This window comes from Passer domesticus, chromosome 8, assembly GCF_036417665.1.
Source record: "Passer domesticus isolate bPasDom1 chromosome 8, bPasDom1.hap1, whole genome shotgun sequence".
NCBI lineage: Eukaryota > Metazoa > Chordata > Aves > Passeriformes > Passeridae > Passer > Passer domesticus.
In genome coordinates this window covers 44,939,636-44,957,670 of record NC_087481.1, presented here as the reverse complement: position 1 = coordinate 44,957,670, position 18,035 = coordinate 44,939,636, and the positions used below count along the sequence as shown (strand labels likewise).

General features: G+C 48.9%; 1 protein-coding gene across 23 annotated transcripts in view; it reads left to right on the top strand.

The window, feature by feature from the left end:
* LCOR (ligand dependent nuclear receptor corepressor) overlaps positions 1-18,035 on the top strand; it is an 83,825-nt gene extending 65,790 nt beyond the window's left edge. For 18 of the 23 annotated variants that reach the window (XM_064431069.1, XM_064431064.1, XM_064431059.1 and 15 more), the window contains one exon: positions 13,247-18,035. In XM_064431069.1, the coding sequence (XP_064287139.1) occupies positions 13,314-17,717 (4,404 nt within the window). In that variant the 5' untranslated portion in view covers positions 13,247-13,313 and the 3' untranslated portion in view covers positions 17,718-18,035. Of the gene's footprint in view, positions 1-1,463; positions 1,593-7,581; positions 7,673-8,420; positions 8,564-11,211; positions 11,458-13,246 lie in introns of those variants that run through there. The other 5 variants (XR_010367478.1, XR_010367477.1, XM_064431073.1 and 2 more) reach the window with 5 other exon arrangements.

Below are 18,035 nucleotides of genomic sequence, written 5' to 3'. Positions count from 1 at the left end.
GTCTCACACTGCTAAGATGAAATTGTTCAAACTTAAATGAACACAGTCTTGATTTCTTCTTTTAAAAGCTGTTTCCTGTATCATGACAAGATTTCACAAGATGTTGCACCCAGACCCAGAAAGAAGCTTCCATGCTGTTGTCTCTTATAAAAGTAGAAAAGAAACACAATTAGCCCTGTTAGGCAGCTTTAAAAGTCATCTGCTAATTTCCTTCAGCTTGTTTGGACTCAGGGTGGGTTTTGAGCTGCTCAGTCTGTTATTGGAAGAGGCAGCTGCCTCTTTTGTACCTGCAGGAGCATATCTGGTCACCTTCTGAAGTAACATCCTTTGTGTAATTGCCGTGGACTGTACCTCCACATACACCTGGGTCACTTGCTACAATGCAGATCCTCCCTCAGGTGTGGAATGAGAGGCTCTGCTCATTGTTCCCCTGTGCAAGTAAGAGCTGCTGGGAGGGGAACAGCAGGAAGCTTCAGCTTCAAGTGCACCTGAAAGATTTGGCGTTTAAACTAAATCTGTAAAGAGGCAACTGCCTGAGCTCAGCTTGAAGGATCTGAGCTGGAAATAAGCTTAATATTTGTGAATGAAGCTGGTTTAATTAAGGGAATTCCTGAGCATGACAGTTTCACCTTCCCATGTAACCAAAGCTGAGCCCTTGTGGTGTGGCTCCTCAAGCACCACCAGTGCAGAGCTTGCTGTGGTGTCTGCAGTGAGACAGATCACCAGCGCCTTTCCTGCCTGAGCATGCTGAGCTCTCTAGTTTCCTAGAGGCAAGACAAAAGTGGGTCTGGGGGAGGGGGAGGATTTAAATCCTGATTCAGGAAGATACTTCAGCAAATCACTATTTTCTTAATCTGCCACCTCTGCTCTGGCAGATGCCCAAACAAGGGTACTGGCTGAATGGAGGTTTTAACTGGAAGCCTTGGACCTGTTTAGGAATATGATTCATACACAGAGGAACAGAGCTACAGATGAAAAGCAATTTCAAAAAACTGAGCTTGAAGTGTTAGGGTAAATCTAGGATTATGGATTTTGATACAATGAAGATGGAAAAGAGATTAAAGAGAAAGTTGATCTTTTTAATGTAATTATTCTTGAGACACTTTAGTAGATGTTACAGTGCTGGAAGGATCCCAGTTTGTGAGAGTGCTGTTTCCTCTGATCTGGTACATTTGATGCAGACTCTGTAACTTGAAATCCAAGGTGTTCTCAGCTGTCTAGTAGGAAAATCAAAAGAAATGTGAATGACTTCACACCTATGAATTATGAATTAATTAAGTTCCTTCTTACCCACCTACTTGAAAACCGCAGACAACACAATCTTTAAAAGCTCCCTTTTGGTATCATGAAGAGGGAACACAAAACAATTGCATCTTGTTTTTCACTTTGAATGTTTCAAAATTACAGATCACATTTGAAATAGAACTTCTAAAAATCTTCTCTTGCTGCCTCCTCCTCTGCAGGTGTCTCGCAGCTCTGCAGGAGTCTGTTCCCAACACACTTAACTAAAAGGCAGATTTTCGTATGAGATGGCTACAGCTCAGATTTCCAGGAGTTGTTTAAAAGCTCAACTAAAATTAGAAGCGCTTAAGGTATACTTCAGAGCACAGAACTACAATCACTGCTGTCTGAACATAGAAAAGTTGCCTGTATGAAAATACAGCTGCATCCCCCTAAGGAGCTGACTGGAGTCCTGGACTGTAACCCACCCAGCCCTCCCACTGACACCACGAGGGATGGGGCAGAGGCTCCAGCTGTTGCCTGTGCCCGAGCCTGCAGTGGGTCTGTTGCTGTGTGGCTCCTGCCTTGTCTCCCTGGCTGTGGTTTCCAGGGCTGGCTTGGTCACAGCTTGCTTGCCTGCCTTTGCTGGGCGCCTGCTCCAGGTGCAGATCAGCTGGCCGTGTGCTGACAGGAGGAGTGGTTTGTCTGTGCAGGATTAGCAGCAAACTGCCTGTAAAAATTACAGTGCTAAATAGGTTACACCTGCTCAGGTTTGGAAGTTTTTTTTTTGCTGATGTACACCAAGATTCCATTGTCTCATGTCCCAGATCCCTCCTGCCTAGGTATTAAAGTATGGGGCTTGTTTAACTCATTTGGAATGACATTCCTAACTTTGAAAAGGGCTTTTATGGTTTCCTTTCTTAAAGCCGAGCCTTTCTTCTCCCTGAGCTTTAGAGGAAGGCCCTAACACTAACTGTTGAGTTACTCTGGGACTGTAGGGAACACCTGACACTAGGAGCAGCCAAACAGCTTCCCTGCACATGTGAAGGGCTTTTTCATACACACAGCCAATATTTATGCTGGGTCTCTTGCTGTAAATCTAAACCTGAGGTGGTTGCTTGGAGGATCCACTAATTTCCACCACGTTCCCCTTTCAGGTGAAGGTGGTATTATATTTTTTTTGTGCTTTCAGGTGCACTGTGGTCACACATGGTGTCTTCCTCAGATTTCTTTCAGGCCTTTAAAGCAACTAGCTGTATATGAGGTGTTATCAAGCGTTTAATACAAAATATTTTATTTTGAAAGTAAAAAAAGACTCAGTAGGTTTCTGGTCTTGCATAAGAAGCTATCACAGCAAATACACTCTGTTTGTACAGAACTACAAGTTTTTTCCTTGTTTCTATCCATCAAACATCAGCTCAAGATGCAAAAGCTAAACAAGCTTACTTGGTACTTGAAGTGTGGTTGTTAATAACTAAGTTCTGGTCGGGCCATGGTGGTACCTGCCTGATCTTACTGCTCAGTAAAGGTCTACCTAGCTGTAACTCAGTGAGCATTCCTGCTCATGCTCAAAAGCAGGTAGATTTTTGCTCCTGTTTCAGGCCCTGTATTGGCTTTTTTCTAACAGACACAAGTGTGTTTGGTAAAGGTGACCGCTCATCTGCTCTTCAGTTCTAGCCACCTTGCACATACCTGTCCTTATGTTGGTGTCTTTACTTTTCTTTGAGTGTAGACTGGATTTCTAATTGATAAAAGGAAAAATATCATAACTCAGGATTTAAAAGAAATATGCTCTGCACTCAATTATATTATTAAATTTGGAATAATAGTTATATAATGTAATATTGTAATAGAATAATAATTATGAAGCTTAAAAACAAAGTGACAAAGGTAGTGCCTTAGTGCCTTAGTGCTGGCAAAGAGCAGATTGATGGGGGTTGGGTTTTGGCTTTCTCATCTGTTCTTTTATGTCTCATGAGCAAAAAAAAGGACTTCCATTGCAAGATTTATCAGAGTAGCAAGGCCTCAGCTGGACAACAGGGAATTTGGCAGTCAGCCTTCTGTGGGTCAGAATTCTCATGGTGTGCATTGTTTGGGCTCTGGTGTCACTATCTGAATGTCTTGAGTTGCTTTGAGGAGGATTTTTCAGAGGTGGTTTAGCTGTGATTTCTGGGTACGGTCCCGTTCTGTATTCCTCTGGTCATAAAAAGCACAGTGCAAATGCCAACATCCTGTTAGCATTATTGTCTCATTACAGCTGCGTGGTTAAGTGTGAGTTCATTTCTGTGAGCTCTCAGGGCTTGCATAGTGCACTTACTGGTAATATGATGAAAAATGTCTGCAGTAGAGGAGCTCTGCGATTAGTTTGATGGGCAGCATGTGCTGAGGGGTCATCATCACTTTGGCTTTCTCTGTGAAAGTTAGGGACTCGTTTTCCTGCTGGAGGGACCAGGAAAGCACAGAAGTCAGAGGGAGGCATCTGTGGAGGCATCTCGGGGGGATCTGCAGGGCTGTGATGCTTGCTTCTTCCTTGCTGTGCGTGAGGAGTGATGAGTCACCTCTGCTTTTTCCAAAGGATCTGTTCCTTTGCTGGCATAAGCTGTTGTTGATGATTTTTTTCATTTTATTTTTTGTTTTTTGACAAACCAGCAATTGATGGGTTTTGTCACCAGTATAAAGAAACAAACAATACCAATCATTATGTGGAAAGGAAAATCGCACAGAGATAAAGTACATTTCAACTGCAGCATCCATTTACAAAGGGTAAAATGCCAATTGAGGAGGCTTTAAATACAGTAAATACCCCTAAAGTAAACTTGGTGTATTAGTAGTGATGGAATGTTACATACTAAGCAAGGTGTAGCTCCCTACTTCAATTTACCACTTAGCTGCACAAAAACTGGCTGTGTGTGGGAAGATGGAACCTTTCTTAGTGGACATCTGCCAGGGTCAGATGTGGTTTGGATTTGTTAGTCTTCCTCGAGCACTGCGATGTGTGACAGTATAAACAAGGGAGAAAAATAATTGTGGGCCAGGATATCAAGGTGAATTTTTGAGAGGAAGAATAGACTCTCTTAAGAGAGGGAGGAAGGACAAGAGTGTGTAATGACAAGGGTTAAAAAAAAAAAAAAGATGATGTGAGGAATGTGCAGAAATGGAAGGATGAGAGGTTTGAGCTGAAGGGGAGGGGTATGCATTAGCGCAGAGGAAATCTCTCCTCACTGGTATGCACAGAGACATTTCCTGCCTTATGTTTTGGTTTCTTAATAGTTATCTGACTATAAAATTAACCTACATCATTTAATGGTAGTTGAATGGCAGCTAAATTAACCCACTTTCAAAATAGAGCTTACCTAGCCCGTCAGCTCTGAGACAGCCTTGTCCCCAGGCATCCAGGGCTGCAATCCACATCTCTGCCTTAACCTATTTCCCAAGCAGCCAGCCAGAGTGGTGCATCAGAAACAGGCTTTGCTGCTCAGCCAGCAGCTGACAGAGAGTATGGACGTGTATCAAACAGCTAATTCATATTTCACCAGGCATTCCCCTGCAAGGAGGGGTGGTGTTGGCACATGGGGAGTGCTGCTGTTAGGAGTTGTGATACTCTTTCTATTAACAATGTGGCCTTGATTATCTGAGGCCCAATTATCTGAATCTCCAGGTTATCTGAAATGGGGTCATATCCCCCAACATCTGTTAATTGCACCCAGGATACCCTCTCCTCTCCAGATGTCTCCACTGGCCCCTCCCAAGCTTTGGCAGCCGGGCTGTGCTGAGAGTGGTTTGCTCTAACGAGTGCTCTACCAAGCTCCTGCATTTGGTTTTTCATATCCATGTTGGGAAAAAAACACAATCTGGGTAATTGCAGAATTTGAAATCCTTGAAACAGGCAGTAGCTGAGCATGGCAATGTGTCTGTTGGAGCTGGGTGCAGGAAAGTCTTAGGGGAGGGTGTCCAATGCATTTGAGATTTCTTCCACCTTTCAGTGTATGTTCAGCTTTGGAAGGGAAGGTGGAATTTCTCACAGCACAATGATCCTTGTCACAAGCCCTCATTTCCTGCAGATGAGTGCCCCTTCAGTGGGAGTTTGCTAGTTGTTGAACCTCTGCAGGTGCAGTGACTCCAGCAGACCTGTGTGTGCTGTCTGAAGTTTGGGGAGAGAGAGCTTTGTCCCTGCAGGACAGACAGGAACTGACAGCGATGGACACAGGGCAGGGGAGAGGCCACACACCTGTGTCACCTCAGGTCCTGAGCCAGTGTATCTTCCTGGGATGGTTAAATATACTCAGGGCATCCCTCCCTACTCCACAGTCCCTGTGGTTCATTTTCCCTTCTCTTAACTGGGTGCTGCTTTTTTTAAAACGTGCAAAGCCGTGAAAATCATTGTAAGAACTTTTTTTTTGCCCTGCATGCTTTTGTTATCTGTCTTCTGGTGCTGTCTGTTTTTCTATCTATTCTGGTCTTCTGGTGCTATCTATCCTTTTGGAGCACCTAGCTCAGCAAATATTCTGGGTACTGCCTCATAAAGGAATAGTCATGGTAATTTTTTTTTTTTTTCCTTAAAGGGAAGATCCCAAATGATCTTGATAATTAGAAAAATTAGCAAGGACAATTCTGGAAAGAGTTCAAAAGTTAGTGTGTAGAATAGTATTTCTAACATGATAAATTTCCCTTGGTTTTAAAGCAATAGCTCAGTGGTAAAATTTTTAATTAGTCATTAAATGTTATATTAGAAGTATCACAGTGATGATAAACTACTATAGAATACAGTTGGGTTTTGGGGAAGGTAGGAGTCAAGGAAGTTATGACAGGAATATAAAAAAGCAAAACTTATTTGAGGCTGCTATTGGGGGGTTTTTTAAATATAAAACCAACTTTGGTTTTTTGATTTGTATTTGGTTACAGGTGGGGAGAAGTGATTTTTAATGTTTAACTAGTTTAAAAAATAAAGAAACAAATGAAAGACACTACTCTGAAGGGTTAAAAGTCTGAATCTATAATGGATGTCTGTTATTTGTCCAGTCAGTTGGCTGATTGTACAACCTGGATAGTTGATGAATACATGCAACTGACAAAAAAGCCCAGCCAAACAAAAAACACCTATAACTTGTTTCTTCCTACTTTTCAGTTGAAATACAAGCTCAGTCCATCCCCATGTGCGTCACCAAGGACAGAGTAAATTCAGGGGCCTTGAGAACCTGGCAGCAATATTTCCATAGTTATTTTGGCTGTGCTTTGCACAACTTCAGCTTTTAATTTAGAGAAGGAGAGTGCTTTTTCTCCTTCCTAGCTGTTATGTGGAGCCACAGCTCTTTGCATGCTGCTTTTCTATTTTTTTTCAGTGCAGTGAGAGAGAATTACTGTAGCACCCACAGAGGTGTGAAGGGATTCATTCATCTGTGTGGGGAGTGTGAGGTGCCAGGCATATTTCTGAGGATTGAAATACAGGCATTTAAACTGGTGCATCCAGTGTCAGCCTTTTAACTGGGGCTTTGAAAGATGAGCTCCAGAAAATCTTGCTCCAGTGGCTTACACTATTTGTGCCTGTGGCTGATTTGCCCATCCCCTTTAAGGGGACATCCATTGTGCCAGCAGAAGGAAGCACATCCTGCACCTCTCAAGGCACGAGGGCTGTGCTGCAGCTCTGAGTGGAGATGGGTTTGAGCACAGTCAGATGGTCCCACGCCTTTCCCAGCACGTTTGCTTTTGCATGGCCATTCCAAAAGGCTGAACTGGGACTGGCAGAGAACCCATTTCCCCCTTCTGCTGGGTAAGATCTCTGCATGCAGCCCTCCAGCCCAGGCAAAGCAAGCCTGTCCTTGGGAAGCCACAGCACAGCCCCTTCCCAGCACACACTTAGCATGCAGGATTCATGCACCCCTGGTGCTGGGGTCACCTCACCTGACTGCCAGCAGTGAGCAGGTCCCCTTTAAGAGGCTGTTCTTCCTTTGCAACCCCTCAAAAAGGCATTTCCACTCATCCTGAAAAATAAATTAAGTGGTTGAAACCAGCAGGGCTGGAGGTGCCACCCAAGGGCAGTGAGACGCTGCCTCAGACCTTGGGCTCCAGGGGACATGGCCAGTGCTTTGAGTTCAGCTGATGGAGGGCATTGCTCACCAGTTAGTCTTTCTTCTTAGTCATCCACATATCTCAAATCTCTGCTTTTAGTCAGGTTTCCAAGATACCCTTCAGCTTGGTGGGTACTCAAGTGGTACCTCTGATTTTGGGTGGTGCAAGGCACCTCTCTGCCGACTGGCACAGAGTCAGCTGTCTGGCAGCAGGAGAGGGAGGGGAAAGGTCATCCCTGTAAAAGTACTGAATTGGATTTTATAAGTTTATGGCTATGTTTTGTTTCTTTTACAGAACTATAATCCCGGTGCTTAGAGTGGTCTGAAAGGAACAGAAACACTTAGCCTTGAACTTTTGTTCTGCTGCTGCTTCTTGTGCCTCTGAGGTACAAAACATACCTGTAAACTTATAATCAATCAAACCAATGTTCAAGGGCTAAAAAGGAAACCTAAAAAGGGTACAGGCTTCAAGTTTAATAGTGAAAAACTTGGGGTGGGCAAGCCAGAAGATTGCAGTTGGCAATTGACAGGTTTTCGGAGACTGGTTTCCCAGGTAGGTTGGTATGAAGCAGCTGATTTCTTTCTCCCTTTCTTTCTTCCCCATTTGCTCACTGCCCAAATACACTATAGAACCAGAGGCAGGCTGGGCTGCTCCTTAAACTTTTTTTATAGCATTCACAAGCAGAGCAAGCACAGCATCACCCTCGTACAGCAGGAAGGAAGAGATATGACAATCTCACCGGTGGGCTGGGGGCACTGCAGGAGCTGGGAAAAGCTCCTCAGGCTGTGCAGGGAGAAACACAGATAACTTGGCCCTTCCTCTCCATGCTGTAAATCCTCATCTGTGCAGCCTGTAGGTGTTATGGACTGCCAAACCTCTGCCTTCCCCCAGCCCCTTCATCCCCAACCGCGTGGCCTTTGTTGGAAGCCCCAGGTCCCCTCCAGCAAGAGCTGGGGGAGGGTTGACTTTAAACTCCACTAAACAGTGGAGGCACAATGCAAACAAATGTATTGCAGCACGCAGCTATGCAAATAGCTTCAGAGCGCAGCACGTTTTCCCCAGCATTAATTGCTGCACCGCCGGGGTTGCGTAGCAACAGCTCCGCTTGTGCCTCTGACAGCTCCTGCCCCTTGATGCCTCTGACACCTTCTGTGGCAGGCAGGGAAGGGGAAGGGAACAGGGCTGCCCTGGCAAATCCAGCAGGGCTGGGCGGTAGTGAGGGGCTCTGGTGACAGAATTCACTTGGGACACTGGGGTTGTCTTCTGCTGTGCCAAGGTAATGTGGGCAGTGGGGCTGGAAGGAGGGTGTGGGGGCACAGGAACAGAGGAGATCCGGCAGCTGCAGCCTTGGGAAGGCAGCATTCGAGGCTGGTGGGCAGAAAGGGCAGACCTGCCATGTCCCAGGCTCTGCAGGAAAGCTCACTGACAGGTGGGCTGTCTCTCCCATTGCAGTCAATCCTTCTGGACACCCCATACAGGTTTATGACTGAACCTACAGCTTGGCTAGAGGAATAGAGGGACCTGAGATTGTCTCTCACTGGTTGTGAATCTCCTTTTGGCTTGTGGCTTTTCCAGCCCTTGAGAGAGATGGCTCATTCCTCATGCACACCCAAACCTAGGAGAACCCTGGGCCAAGCCTGGTGGGAAGAGATGAGTACAGGCACCAAGAGAAGGCTGTAGGTGGGATGGGCAGCCCTGGGCTCCCTTGCTTGTCTTTCCAGTCCAGCAGCTTCTGTGGGGCTGGCCTGTATCTCCCAAAAGGCAGGACTATGCCTGCCTGCCTCTTCAGAGGCAGGACTGGCTGCCTCCTGAGAGGAATTTTTCCTCCTGTTCAAAACCATGTTCCCAGTTCCCATGCTCTGTGTTTACCAGTCATTCTTCAGCTCCCATTGTGCTTTTGCCAGGCTGAGGAACATGTTTGCTCCCGGCATCTTGCCCTGGAAAGACACTTCAGCTCTGCAGTCACCTCACCTCTCCTCTCTTCTGATAAGCCACATTAAAAAAATAGTTTCTCTGCAGCAGTTTGTACTGTCCATAAGCAACTCTTCTTAAAAATGTGGGGCTCTTGATATAACTCTACTCTTACATGTGAGCCAGAAACAAGCTCTTCTCCAAAACTGCCTTAAGTAGGGAGCATGTGGGCAATCCTGCATCCATCAGCTGCCTCAAAAGAGAATGCCCATGGGTGTGTTTTACTTATTAGTGATAGCCAGAACAGACAGGATAGTGGGAAATGCTGGATAGGTACCAAGGCACACAGATTAGCAGGCCCCAGGGAGCACAGAACTTTGTGTGTCTGGGAGATCTGGGGATGGAGAGGCACAGACTGCAGCTCAGCACCCTTGGGGACACAGGGATAGGAAGGACAGAGTTGGGACCTAGCCACCCTCAGAGCTTTTCACTGCAGGTGGCAGTGAAAGCTCTGCCAAAGGTTATCCTTAGACACCCAGAATAAGGTGATGCTGCCTGCAGTACCCAAACAGGGATGGACTGGAGAAGGAGCAGATGAGCTCCTGCTCCTGCAGGTGAGAAGCTGCAGCCTGTCTTTTGAGCTGAGGTGGCATGACACCAGAGGACCCTGAATGCAATGTGCCAGGTCAACTGTGTCACTGAGTGCAAGATGGGTCTTCTCAGCAGAAAGGGCATCAAAACCGAATGGATTTATTTCCTTTATCAAGCAGGAAAAATATTTATCTCTGTTGTTTAAAATTTATAGCTTGACAAGCTCTGTGTATCTCTGATTGTCTCCTTGGAGTACAGTAGGGCAAATTAAGGGACAATGAGCACCAAAGGCCTCAGTCACACTTCAGAGAAGCAACTAGGTGAAAGGCAAGGCAGAAATGCTGCTGGAACCTTCAGGATCAGGGAGCCAAGGTCCCCTGTGCCATACAAGCAGGACATGGGCCTTTTCCATCCCACACACTCTGCAAAGCAGGCGTTGACCTGCAGCTGGCTGTGCTCAGCATCACGGCTGCAAGGCAGGAAGGACAGTGCTCAGCCATTTTGGTCCCTTCTCCCAGACCAGGGGCTCTGCTCACAGGTTTGCAGCCCCTCCTCATCAGGCATCACCCAGCCTTTCCCTTTCCTTTCCTTTCCTTTCCTTCCTTTTCCTTTCCTTTCCTTTCCTTTCCTTTCCTTTCCTTTCCTTCCTTTCCTTTCCTTTCCTTTCCTTTCCTTTCCTTTCCTTTCTTCCTTTTCCTTTCCTTCCTTTTCCTTTCCTTTCCTTTCCTTTCCTTTCCTTTCCTTTCCTTTCCTTTCCTTCCTTTCCTTTCCTTTCCTTCCTTTCCTTTCCTTTCCTTTCCTTTCCTTTCCTTTCCTTTCCTTTCCTTTCCTTTTCCTATTCCTTTCCTTTCTTTCCTTTCCTTTCCTTTCCTTTCTTTCTTTCCTTTCCTTTCCTTTCCTTTCCTTTCCTTTCCTTTCCTTTCCTTTCCTTCCTTTCCTTTCCTTTCCTTTCTTTCCTTTCCTTTCCTTTCCTTTCCTTTCCTTTCCTTTTCCTTTCCCTTTTCCTTTCCTTTCCTTTTCCTTTCCTTTTCCTTTCCTTTCCTTTCCTTTCCTTTCCTTTCTTTCCTTTCTTTCTTGCCTCCCCACCTGGGCAATCTCTGCCTGTGCCGTGGACTCTTCCTTCACAGCCGTGGAGCGCAGCACCCAAAGGTGCCCCAGCAAGGAGCGAGGGGCTGTTCTGCCACCACAACCCCTTCCCCAGCTGCCCAGGCAGCATGGCAGTGGGGGAGCCAGGGCAGGACCCCACTTCTGCTGCTGTCGGTAGAAATTCAGTCTTCCCTGGGGAAGATGGCTGCTTCTCTTCAGGGCTGGGCTTGTGACTAGGTAAGAGGAGTCACCGCCCTCTTTGCAAAGGTGGAAAAAAGATTACGCTGAGCTCTGCCTCTTCAAAAAGCCCCCTGCTTCAAGCCCAGGGGGTTGAAAGGTTTTTTTTATCCCCTTTTGTTATTCAGCAGAGCGAGGGGAGGAGCTGGGCCGTGTAAGAGATCCTGGCTGACATAACCCTTCCCATACAGGGCTCTGGAGAGGGGCCAGGTTGTACCTGAGTATTTTTATTTAAACTAATCCCAGGCGTTCCAAATTGAAAGCCATCGCAGCGCCAGGTAGGACCAGTTCAGACGATTGCTGGAGGGCGTTTTTCTCACCTGGGTGTAGTAAAGCAGTCTCCAGGTACGTTGTTTATTGCTAACCCCGGGAGTATGTTCTGGAGGCGTTGGGACACATTCGGCAAGCTGAGCTGGCTCAGCCTTTCCAGGTGGTTTCAGGAAAACCCTGCCTAAGAAGCCTTTAAGGAAACTGAAAGTCCGGGCTTGAGAGGCAAAGCCTCATTACCTGTAAAACACGTTATGCCTGGGCAAACTGGAAAGGAAAGGGCTGGGTAGCAGCTGCTCAGGGCAGGCTTGGCTGCAGCCTGGCATTTCTGGGCAAAGAGGAGACCTGGTCAGCCCAGAGCCTGCAGTGGCCCCAGGTGTCTCTCCCTGCCCACCAGCCCTGGGAATCAGGGCGCTGGAGGTGCCTCCCTGGTGTGTGCCAGTTCAAAGAAAGCAGCCAGCAAGCAGTAGGTGAGGAGCAGGTGAGGGTGGCCCAGGGTAGGCTCCGGTGTGACTGATGCCACTGAGAGCGGCTGGCTCCGGCCACTGGCTTTCCCTTCCCCATTTCTCTGCTGATGGCTCCTCCAAACTGGAGCTCTTCCTCCTCATTCACATGTTGAGCCCTGTGCCTGGCAGCATGGAGAGGGGAAACCCACTCCAGATGAAGCTGCTTTTCTCCACCCTGTCCCTGAAGTCCTTGATAAGTGTTGCCCCTCCTTGACCCAGCTGAGTGAGCGAGGTCGGTGTCTGATGCTGGTGGAGGGGGCAGGCAGAGAAAGGCTGTAGGGGGAGAAAGGACTTTCACTCCTCCAGTACAAGGCCAGGAGGTGCAAAGTGCAAGTGTTGCTGCAAAGCAACCCTAGGTTACTGGTAAAGATCCTGTGTCAAGCAGTGTGGGTGCCAAGACGCGGGGCCCTCTCAGCCTGGTCAGGACTGGGTGGGAGTTGCCTGTGCTGCCGTTGGGAACAGATACGGTCTCGATAACAGCACCTGGCATGGCACTCATGATGCATTCATGCAAACAACTGGGTAATTATCCCCTAACCTCTCCACCAGTAAGTCCTAATTAATTGCCTCTGCCAAGCAGGTAACTGATAATGGCCTGGGTTTGAGCGCTAGCTGTGGCAGTGACCCTGTGCTGTAGGAGCCCACTTTTCTGCACAATCAGTGTGTGCTGACAGCCCGTCAGCTGCAGCAACACTTCATTAAATGGCAGCTAATCAAAGGTCAGTGCCAATGCCAGGACACTGCACAGGGTGCATTGCTGCCTGCATGTCCTGCAGGCTGGGAGCTCACCAGAATTTCTGTGCTGACTATAGAAGAGTCTCAGATCTGCTCAGTTTGGCCCCAGACCCATCTTCTGCTACTGAGGTGTATGCAGAATTTTAAGACTTAAAGTAACTGAAGATTCCTGGCATCTGGATGCCCAGCTGGGATGCTGCTCTGCTCCCACCCAGCTTGGCAGTGCAGAGTGAGGGAGCGGAGGTTTGCAGCCATCCTAGAAATGCTGGGCCTTCCGCAGCAGGTGCCGTGCAGATACACTGTCTGGTTCTTTTTCGGTTTGCTTTGAACATGTGACATGGTGCCTACACACTGGAATGTCCTAGGCAGAGGTGTAATTACGAGTGCTCTGGCAGTGGCAGACAAACAAAAGTGCAGTCCGTGTCCTGCCAGCAGTGTGCATGTAAGTGTGCCTGCTGGGACTGCAGGAACACCTGCCAGCCCCAGGAAAACAGGATGCTTGATCTCACCTGGAGGTCAGGCAAGTGGTGTGCCTGACTGGGAGGAGAAGGGTTATTCTGGTTTTGCAGCATAAACTAATATTCCCTAGGACATATTACTGACTGCTTCTCTCTTTGTCTCTCTAGTGAGGATCCAGCAGAGACAATAGCAATAGACTCTAACAATCAGCCGAAGTCTCCACTGGAAAAATTTATGGTCAGACTGTGTACACACCACCAGAAGCAGTTCATTCGTGTGCTAAACGACATATACACTGAAGTACAACCAGACTCTGACGGCCAGCAGTTATCTGAATCTGAGAGCATGGAGGCCTCTACTTGTGGCTCTGGTTGTAGCCAGCGAAGCACTGAAAATCAGGATAAGGGTGCTACTTGTACTGAATCAAAGCTCCCTTCTACATTGGACCCAGGACAGTCAGGGGCCGATGGCCCCCTGCATGTTACGGGACAAGCCCTGAAGCAGCCAGTGGACAGAGCAGAGAACTCCAGTCCTGCTTTGAGAAGGGACTTCTGCGAGCTCCCCATCACCAGGCTTCGCTCTGCTAGTCCAAAGGATAGCCCCACCCAAGGATACCTCAGCACGTTGAACTCTTCCTCTTTGAATTTCCATCATGCCACAAAGAGCCTGGAAGGGCAGCAAGCTGCTGGACACGAACAAGAAGCCGGTATCAGGAACTGTGAGGATAATAAAGAGCAGCTAGCAGGTAAGACTCTTATGGAAGGTTATATCTCAGTCAAAGTGGCAAATGTGAATGGCAGCGAGGACAGCTTAGACAGCTGTCTGGGGTCCCAAAAGAGCTCTTTTAGGGCTCTCCCAGAGGAGTCCTGGGATCCTGGCTTTGCAGTGACCCCCCCTCGCAGAGCCGACAAAGAGAACACTTTGCAATGCAGCTCGAAAGCATCTTTGCACCAGGACTTAGATGCAAAAGAACAAGATGTGAGACCAAAGCAAGAAAACCACCTGCATGCCAAGGGCAAGGCAGGCTGCCAGCTGCACCCAGCCGACAAGGGCATGCTCGACAAGTCCAAAGAGGGCTGGCTGCCCACTGGCGCCATGCCAGCCGCCCACCGGCCCCCCGGCGGGCACCCCCGCGCCAAGGCAGCCTCCCTCAGAGCCTCTCGGAAGAGCAAGAAGGCATCGGGGCTGAGGATCAATGACTACGACAACCAGTGCGACGTGGTGTACATCAGCCAGCCCATCACCGAGTGCCATTTCGAGGCGCAGCGGCTGGTGTCGTCGCGCAGGACGGCCAGGAAGAGCACCCGGGGCTATTACTTCAATGGGGAGTGCTGCGAGCTGCCCACGGTGCGCACGCTGGTTAAGGGCTCCCGGGCGGAGGAGAGGGCGAGCAGCCCGGCTCTGCGAGCAGAGACCCTCGTGAGTGCAAAGCCACCCCTGGTGCTCTCGGTGGAGGGCTCTGCAGGGGCAGGACGGGAGGGTGAGAAAAGGGTTTCCCTGAGGCTCCTGGCTAAAGTGGCACCAGCGAGCCGAGAAACGAAGGAGAGAGCTGAGCTGGGCTCCATGCAGCTCCGGGATACCCGAGCACTACGGTCAAGGGAAGCTGCTGTGGCCATGCCGTTCTTCTCCCTCTCTGCTCCACCCAGCCCCCAGAAAGAGGACAGCTTGGCCAGCTCACCGCCACCTGGCTCCCCTCCTGCTGAAGGAGGGGAGTCACCTCCCCTCAGTGCCACAGTAGGAGACACTGTCACCTGGGAGGCTGGCAGTAGCCTGGGCTCCTCTGGGGACAGCAGCAGCAGCAGGCAGGCTGCTGATATTGCTGCCTCTTCAGTCTCAAAAGCACACGGTGAGGAGGAAGGTTGTCCAGGCTCTGACATACAAACTGTTCCAGACCTCCCTGCCAGTCCAGAGCCAAAGTCCTCCTCACAGCCCTCTGCTGCTACAGACACAACACCTCTGCCCTGTGATCCTGCCCAGCTTCCAGGCTCAGGGGATGCTGAGCTCTGTGGGCAGTGTCTGGCAGAGCCCTCCACATGCTCTCCATGCTCACAGACTCCTGATGAGCCCCCTGCCACCATGGATGGGAAGAGCCCCCTGGAGCCCCCTGCCACTTTGCAGTGTGAGGATGTGAACAAAAGCATAGATGCTCAACCAGAAGCCGAATCATCAGTCATGGTGGGTGACAGCCCTCTTGAGCAAGAGGATGCTGTGCTCATCAGCACACCCCTCCCCAAAATCTTGGAAGTGGAGGCAATGCAGAATAACAGTTCAGCAGGTGAAAAAGAGCCCACTGAAGGGGAAATGCCACCGGACCCAAACAGTTCAGACTCTGTCTCTTCCAAAGACAGTCTAGACAAGAAGCGAAAGAAAAGCAGGAGAGCGCTAGTGGCATCGGACCGGTGTCTCCGAAGCCAACGATCCCCATCACCTGCTGAGGGCAGTGCTGAGGACTCTGGTTCTTCCAGCTCTGGGCAGCTTACTTGCCTTCAGATCAAACTCTCCAAGAGCCCTGGTGCTAAGCGGTTCAAGAGAGAAGTGCAGCTGGATGAGGCAGCATCCATGCACTTCCCCAATGACTGCTTCCCCAATGTGCTGCTCAAAACCAGCGAAGAGCCAGGCATTGGCCAGGCTCCAGAGAGCATCACTGAGCAGCAGCCAGGTGAGGAGAATGGTGTCACTACCAGACAAACCTATAAAAGCATCTTAGCAAAAGAGACTGCTGCAGAGGGAGAAAATTCCTATAAAGATGACTCCTCTGCTAACAGCAGCCAAAGTCAACAGGGTGAGATGCTGGAAATCAGCGTCCAGGCTGATTCTGAGAAGAAAAATATTACCCTCCCTGCAGAGAACAGTGTTCCTGCAAATGATGCTGAGCAAGTGGATGTGAAACCAGTCAATGCTAGTGCAAAGGACAAGGAGAGCTCTGACAGTGTCAGGGATCTGGGCAAGCCAGTGAACTATGAGCTGGTGACCAATTTGCCTCTGTGTCCCAGCACCAGAGGTGGAAGCAAGCATCTTCCAGCAAAAACTGCAAAGCATAAAAAGGTTGCTCTGCAGTTTTATAACTTACGACATGCACCCTCATCTGTAGACAGTGCAAAAAAGAACACACCAGGGAAGGAGTCTATGCAAGCAATCCCCAAACTGAGGGATGAACACAGTTCAGGGAATGATGACTGCCCAGCACTGGAGGACATAGACATGGCTGACAGCAAACCAAAGTTCATGGAGTGGTGTGCTGAAGAGGAAAACCAGGAGCTCATTGCCGAGTTTAACACTCAGTACATGAAAATCCAGAAGGGCTGGATTCAGCTGGAGAGGGAGGTCCAGCCAACCCCCAAGGTAAAGAACAGAGCTGACAAACTGAAAGAGATTTGGAAAAGCAAGAAAAGAACGCGGAAAAGCAGAGGCTCACTGGAAGTGCAGAAGCTTTCTCCTGTGCAGATGCTGTTTATGAAGGCCTTTAAGCTGTCTGACATATGCCAGTGGTTTCTGGAGACAACTGAAACCAGGTCTCTAGTGATTGTGAAGAAACTCAACACCCGTCTCCCAGGGGAGATTCCCCCCATGAAAGTCCCCATGCAGAAATATTCTTCCTCTAGTCTCTACCCCAGCTCACTACAAGCTGAACGTTTGAAAAAACATCTCAAGAAGTTCGCTGCCACTACCCCGGCTCGGAATAACCTGAAGAACCAAAAGCTTTGGGCCAAAATTCGTGAGAATGCTGATAAAGCAGAGGTTGAAGAAGCCACCACTCCCAGCCAGACGTCTCCCGCTGATGCCAGCACCAAGGAGCTGAGTGAGGACAAAACCATCCAGCCTGCCCTCAGCTTGCCCGCGCAGGCCAGCACCAGGATCCTGCGCAAGTACTCCAATCTTCGGGGCAAGCTGCGAGCCCAGCAGCGCGTGGTGAAGGCAGAGAAGAGGAGTGATGGCCCAGGGGACCATCTGTCCCTGGAGAGCAAGCAGAGCCGGAAGAGTGTGTGCATCAACCCCCTGATGTCTCCCAAGCTGGCCTTGCAGATCAAAGCAGCTGCCTTTCCTGCTAAATCTCCCTCAGTGGATGGAACGGGGAAGGGGCGGAAGGGGAAAAGCAGGTCCCAAGAGGACCCCTTGCCCAAAGTCGACCTCCAGCTCAGCAAGAAGAAGAAGATGCTGAAGGAGAGCGGGAGCACCCAAGAGCGATCCAGCTCTTCCACCAAGGACAAGCTGCCTGCCAAGAAGGCTAGTAAAATAAAGCATTCAGAGGTCAGTGTGAAATCTCCCGCCACCCGAAAGCAGACTGCCATGGAGAAGAGCAATAAACTGGCCAAAAAAATGTCTTTGAAAGAGAAGAGAGTCCCGAAGAAGCAGCTGGAGAAGATGCGGCTCCCCGTGCGGAAGGGCAAGGAGAACACGAGCAGACGGGCCGTGCTGCCTCCCAGTCACGAGGAGCTGTCCAAGCCCCCAAAACAGAAGCCCCTGGGGGAGTCCTCCACACGGTCACAGAAGATGGCCAACAAGAAGCACAGCAGTGGGAAGACCTTGACAAGGTCCATGAAGAAGATGCAGGAGAACAGTGTGTCTCAGGGCAAGAGGAAGCTAAGGGCAAAAGTGGACTGTTCGCACAGCAAACGCTCACGACTGGACCCGAAATAGCAAAGAACCGGTAGCCATGTACAAAACTGATGTATAGTAGTAACCCTTTACCATGCATTAACTAAAGCTGCTTTTATAAGCTGTAGCAAGCCTTTAAAAATCCGCAGTTAAAGGATAAACGCCCATGATTTTAGGCATCAGCAGATGTGTCTTGGACAGAGAAGAGGTTGGTCTGTCTGGCTCTGCTGTTCAGAAGGAAGTTTTTGCAGTTTGAACGTTCCTTGGGTTCTTTTAAACTTAGAACCAGGCAGTTTTTGTTAAAAGTACAGTGCCTTATTTATCACTTTAAAAATAAAAATAAGAAGCTCGTCTGTGTGA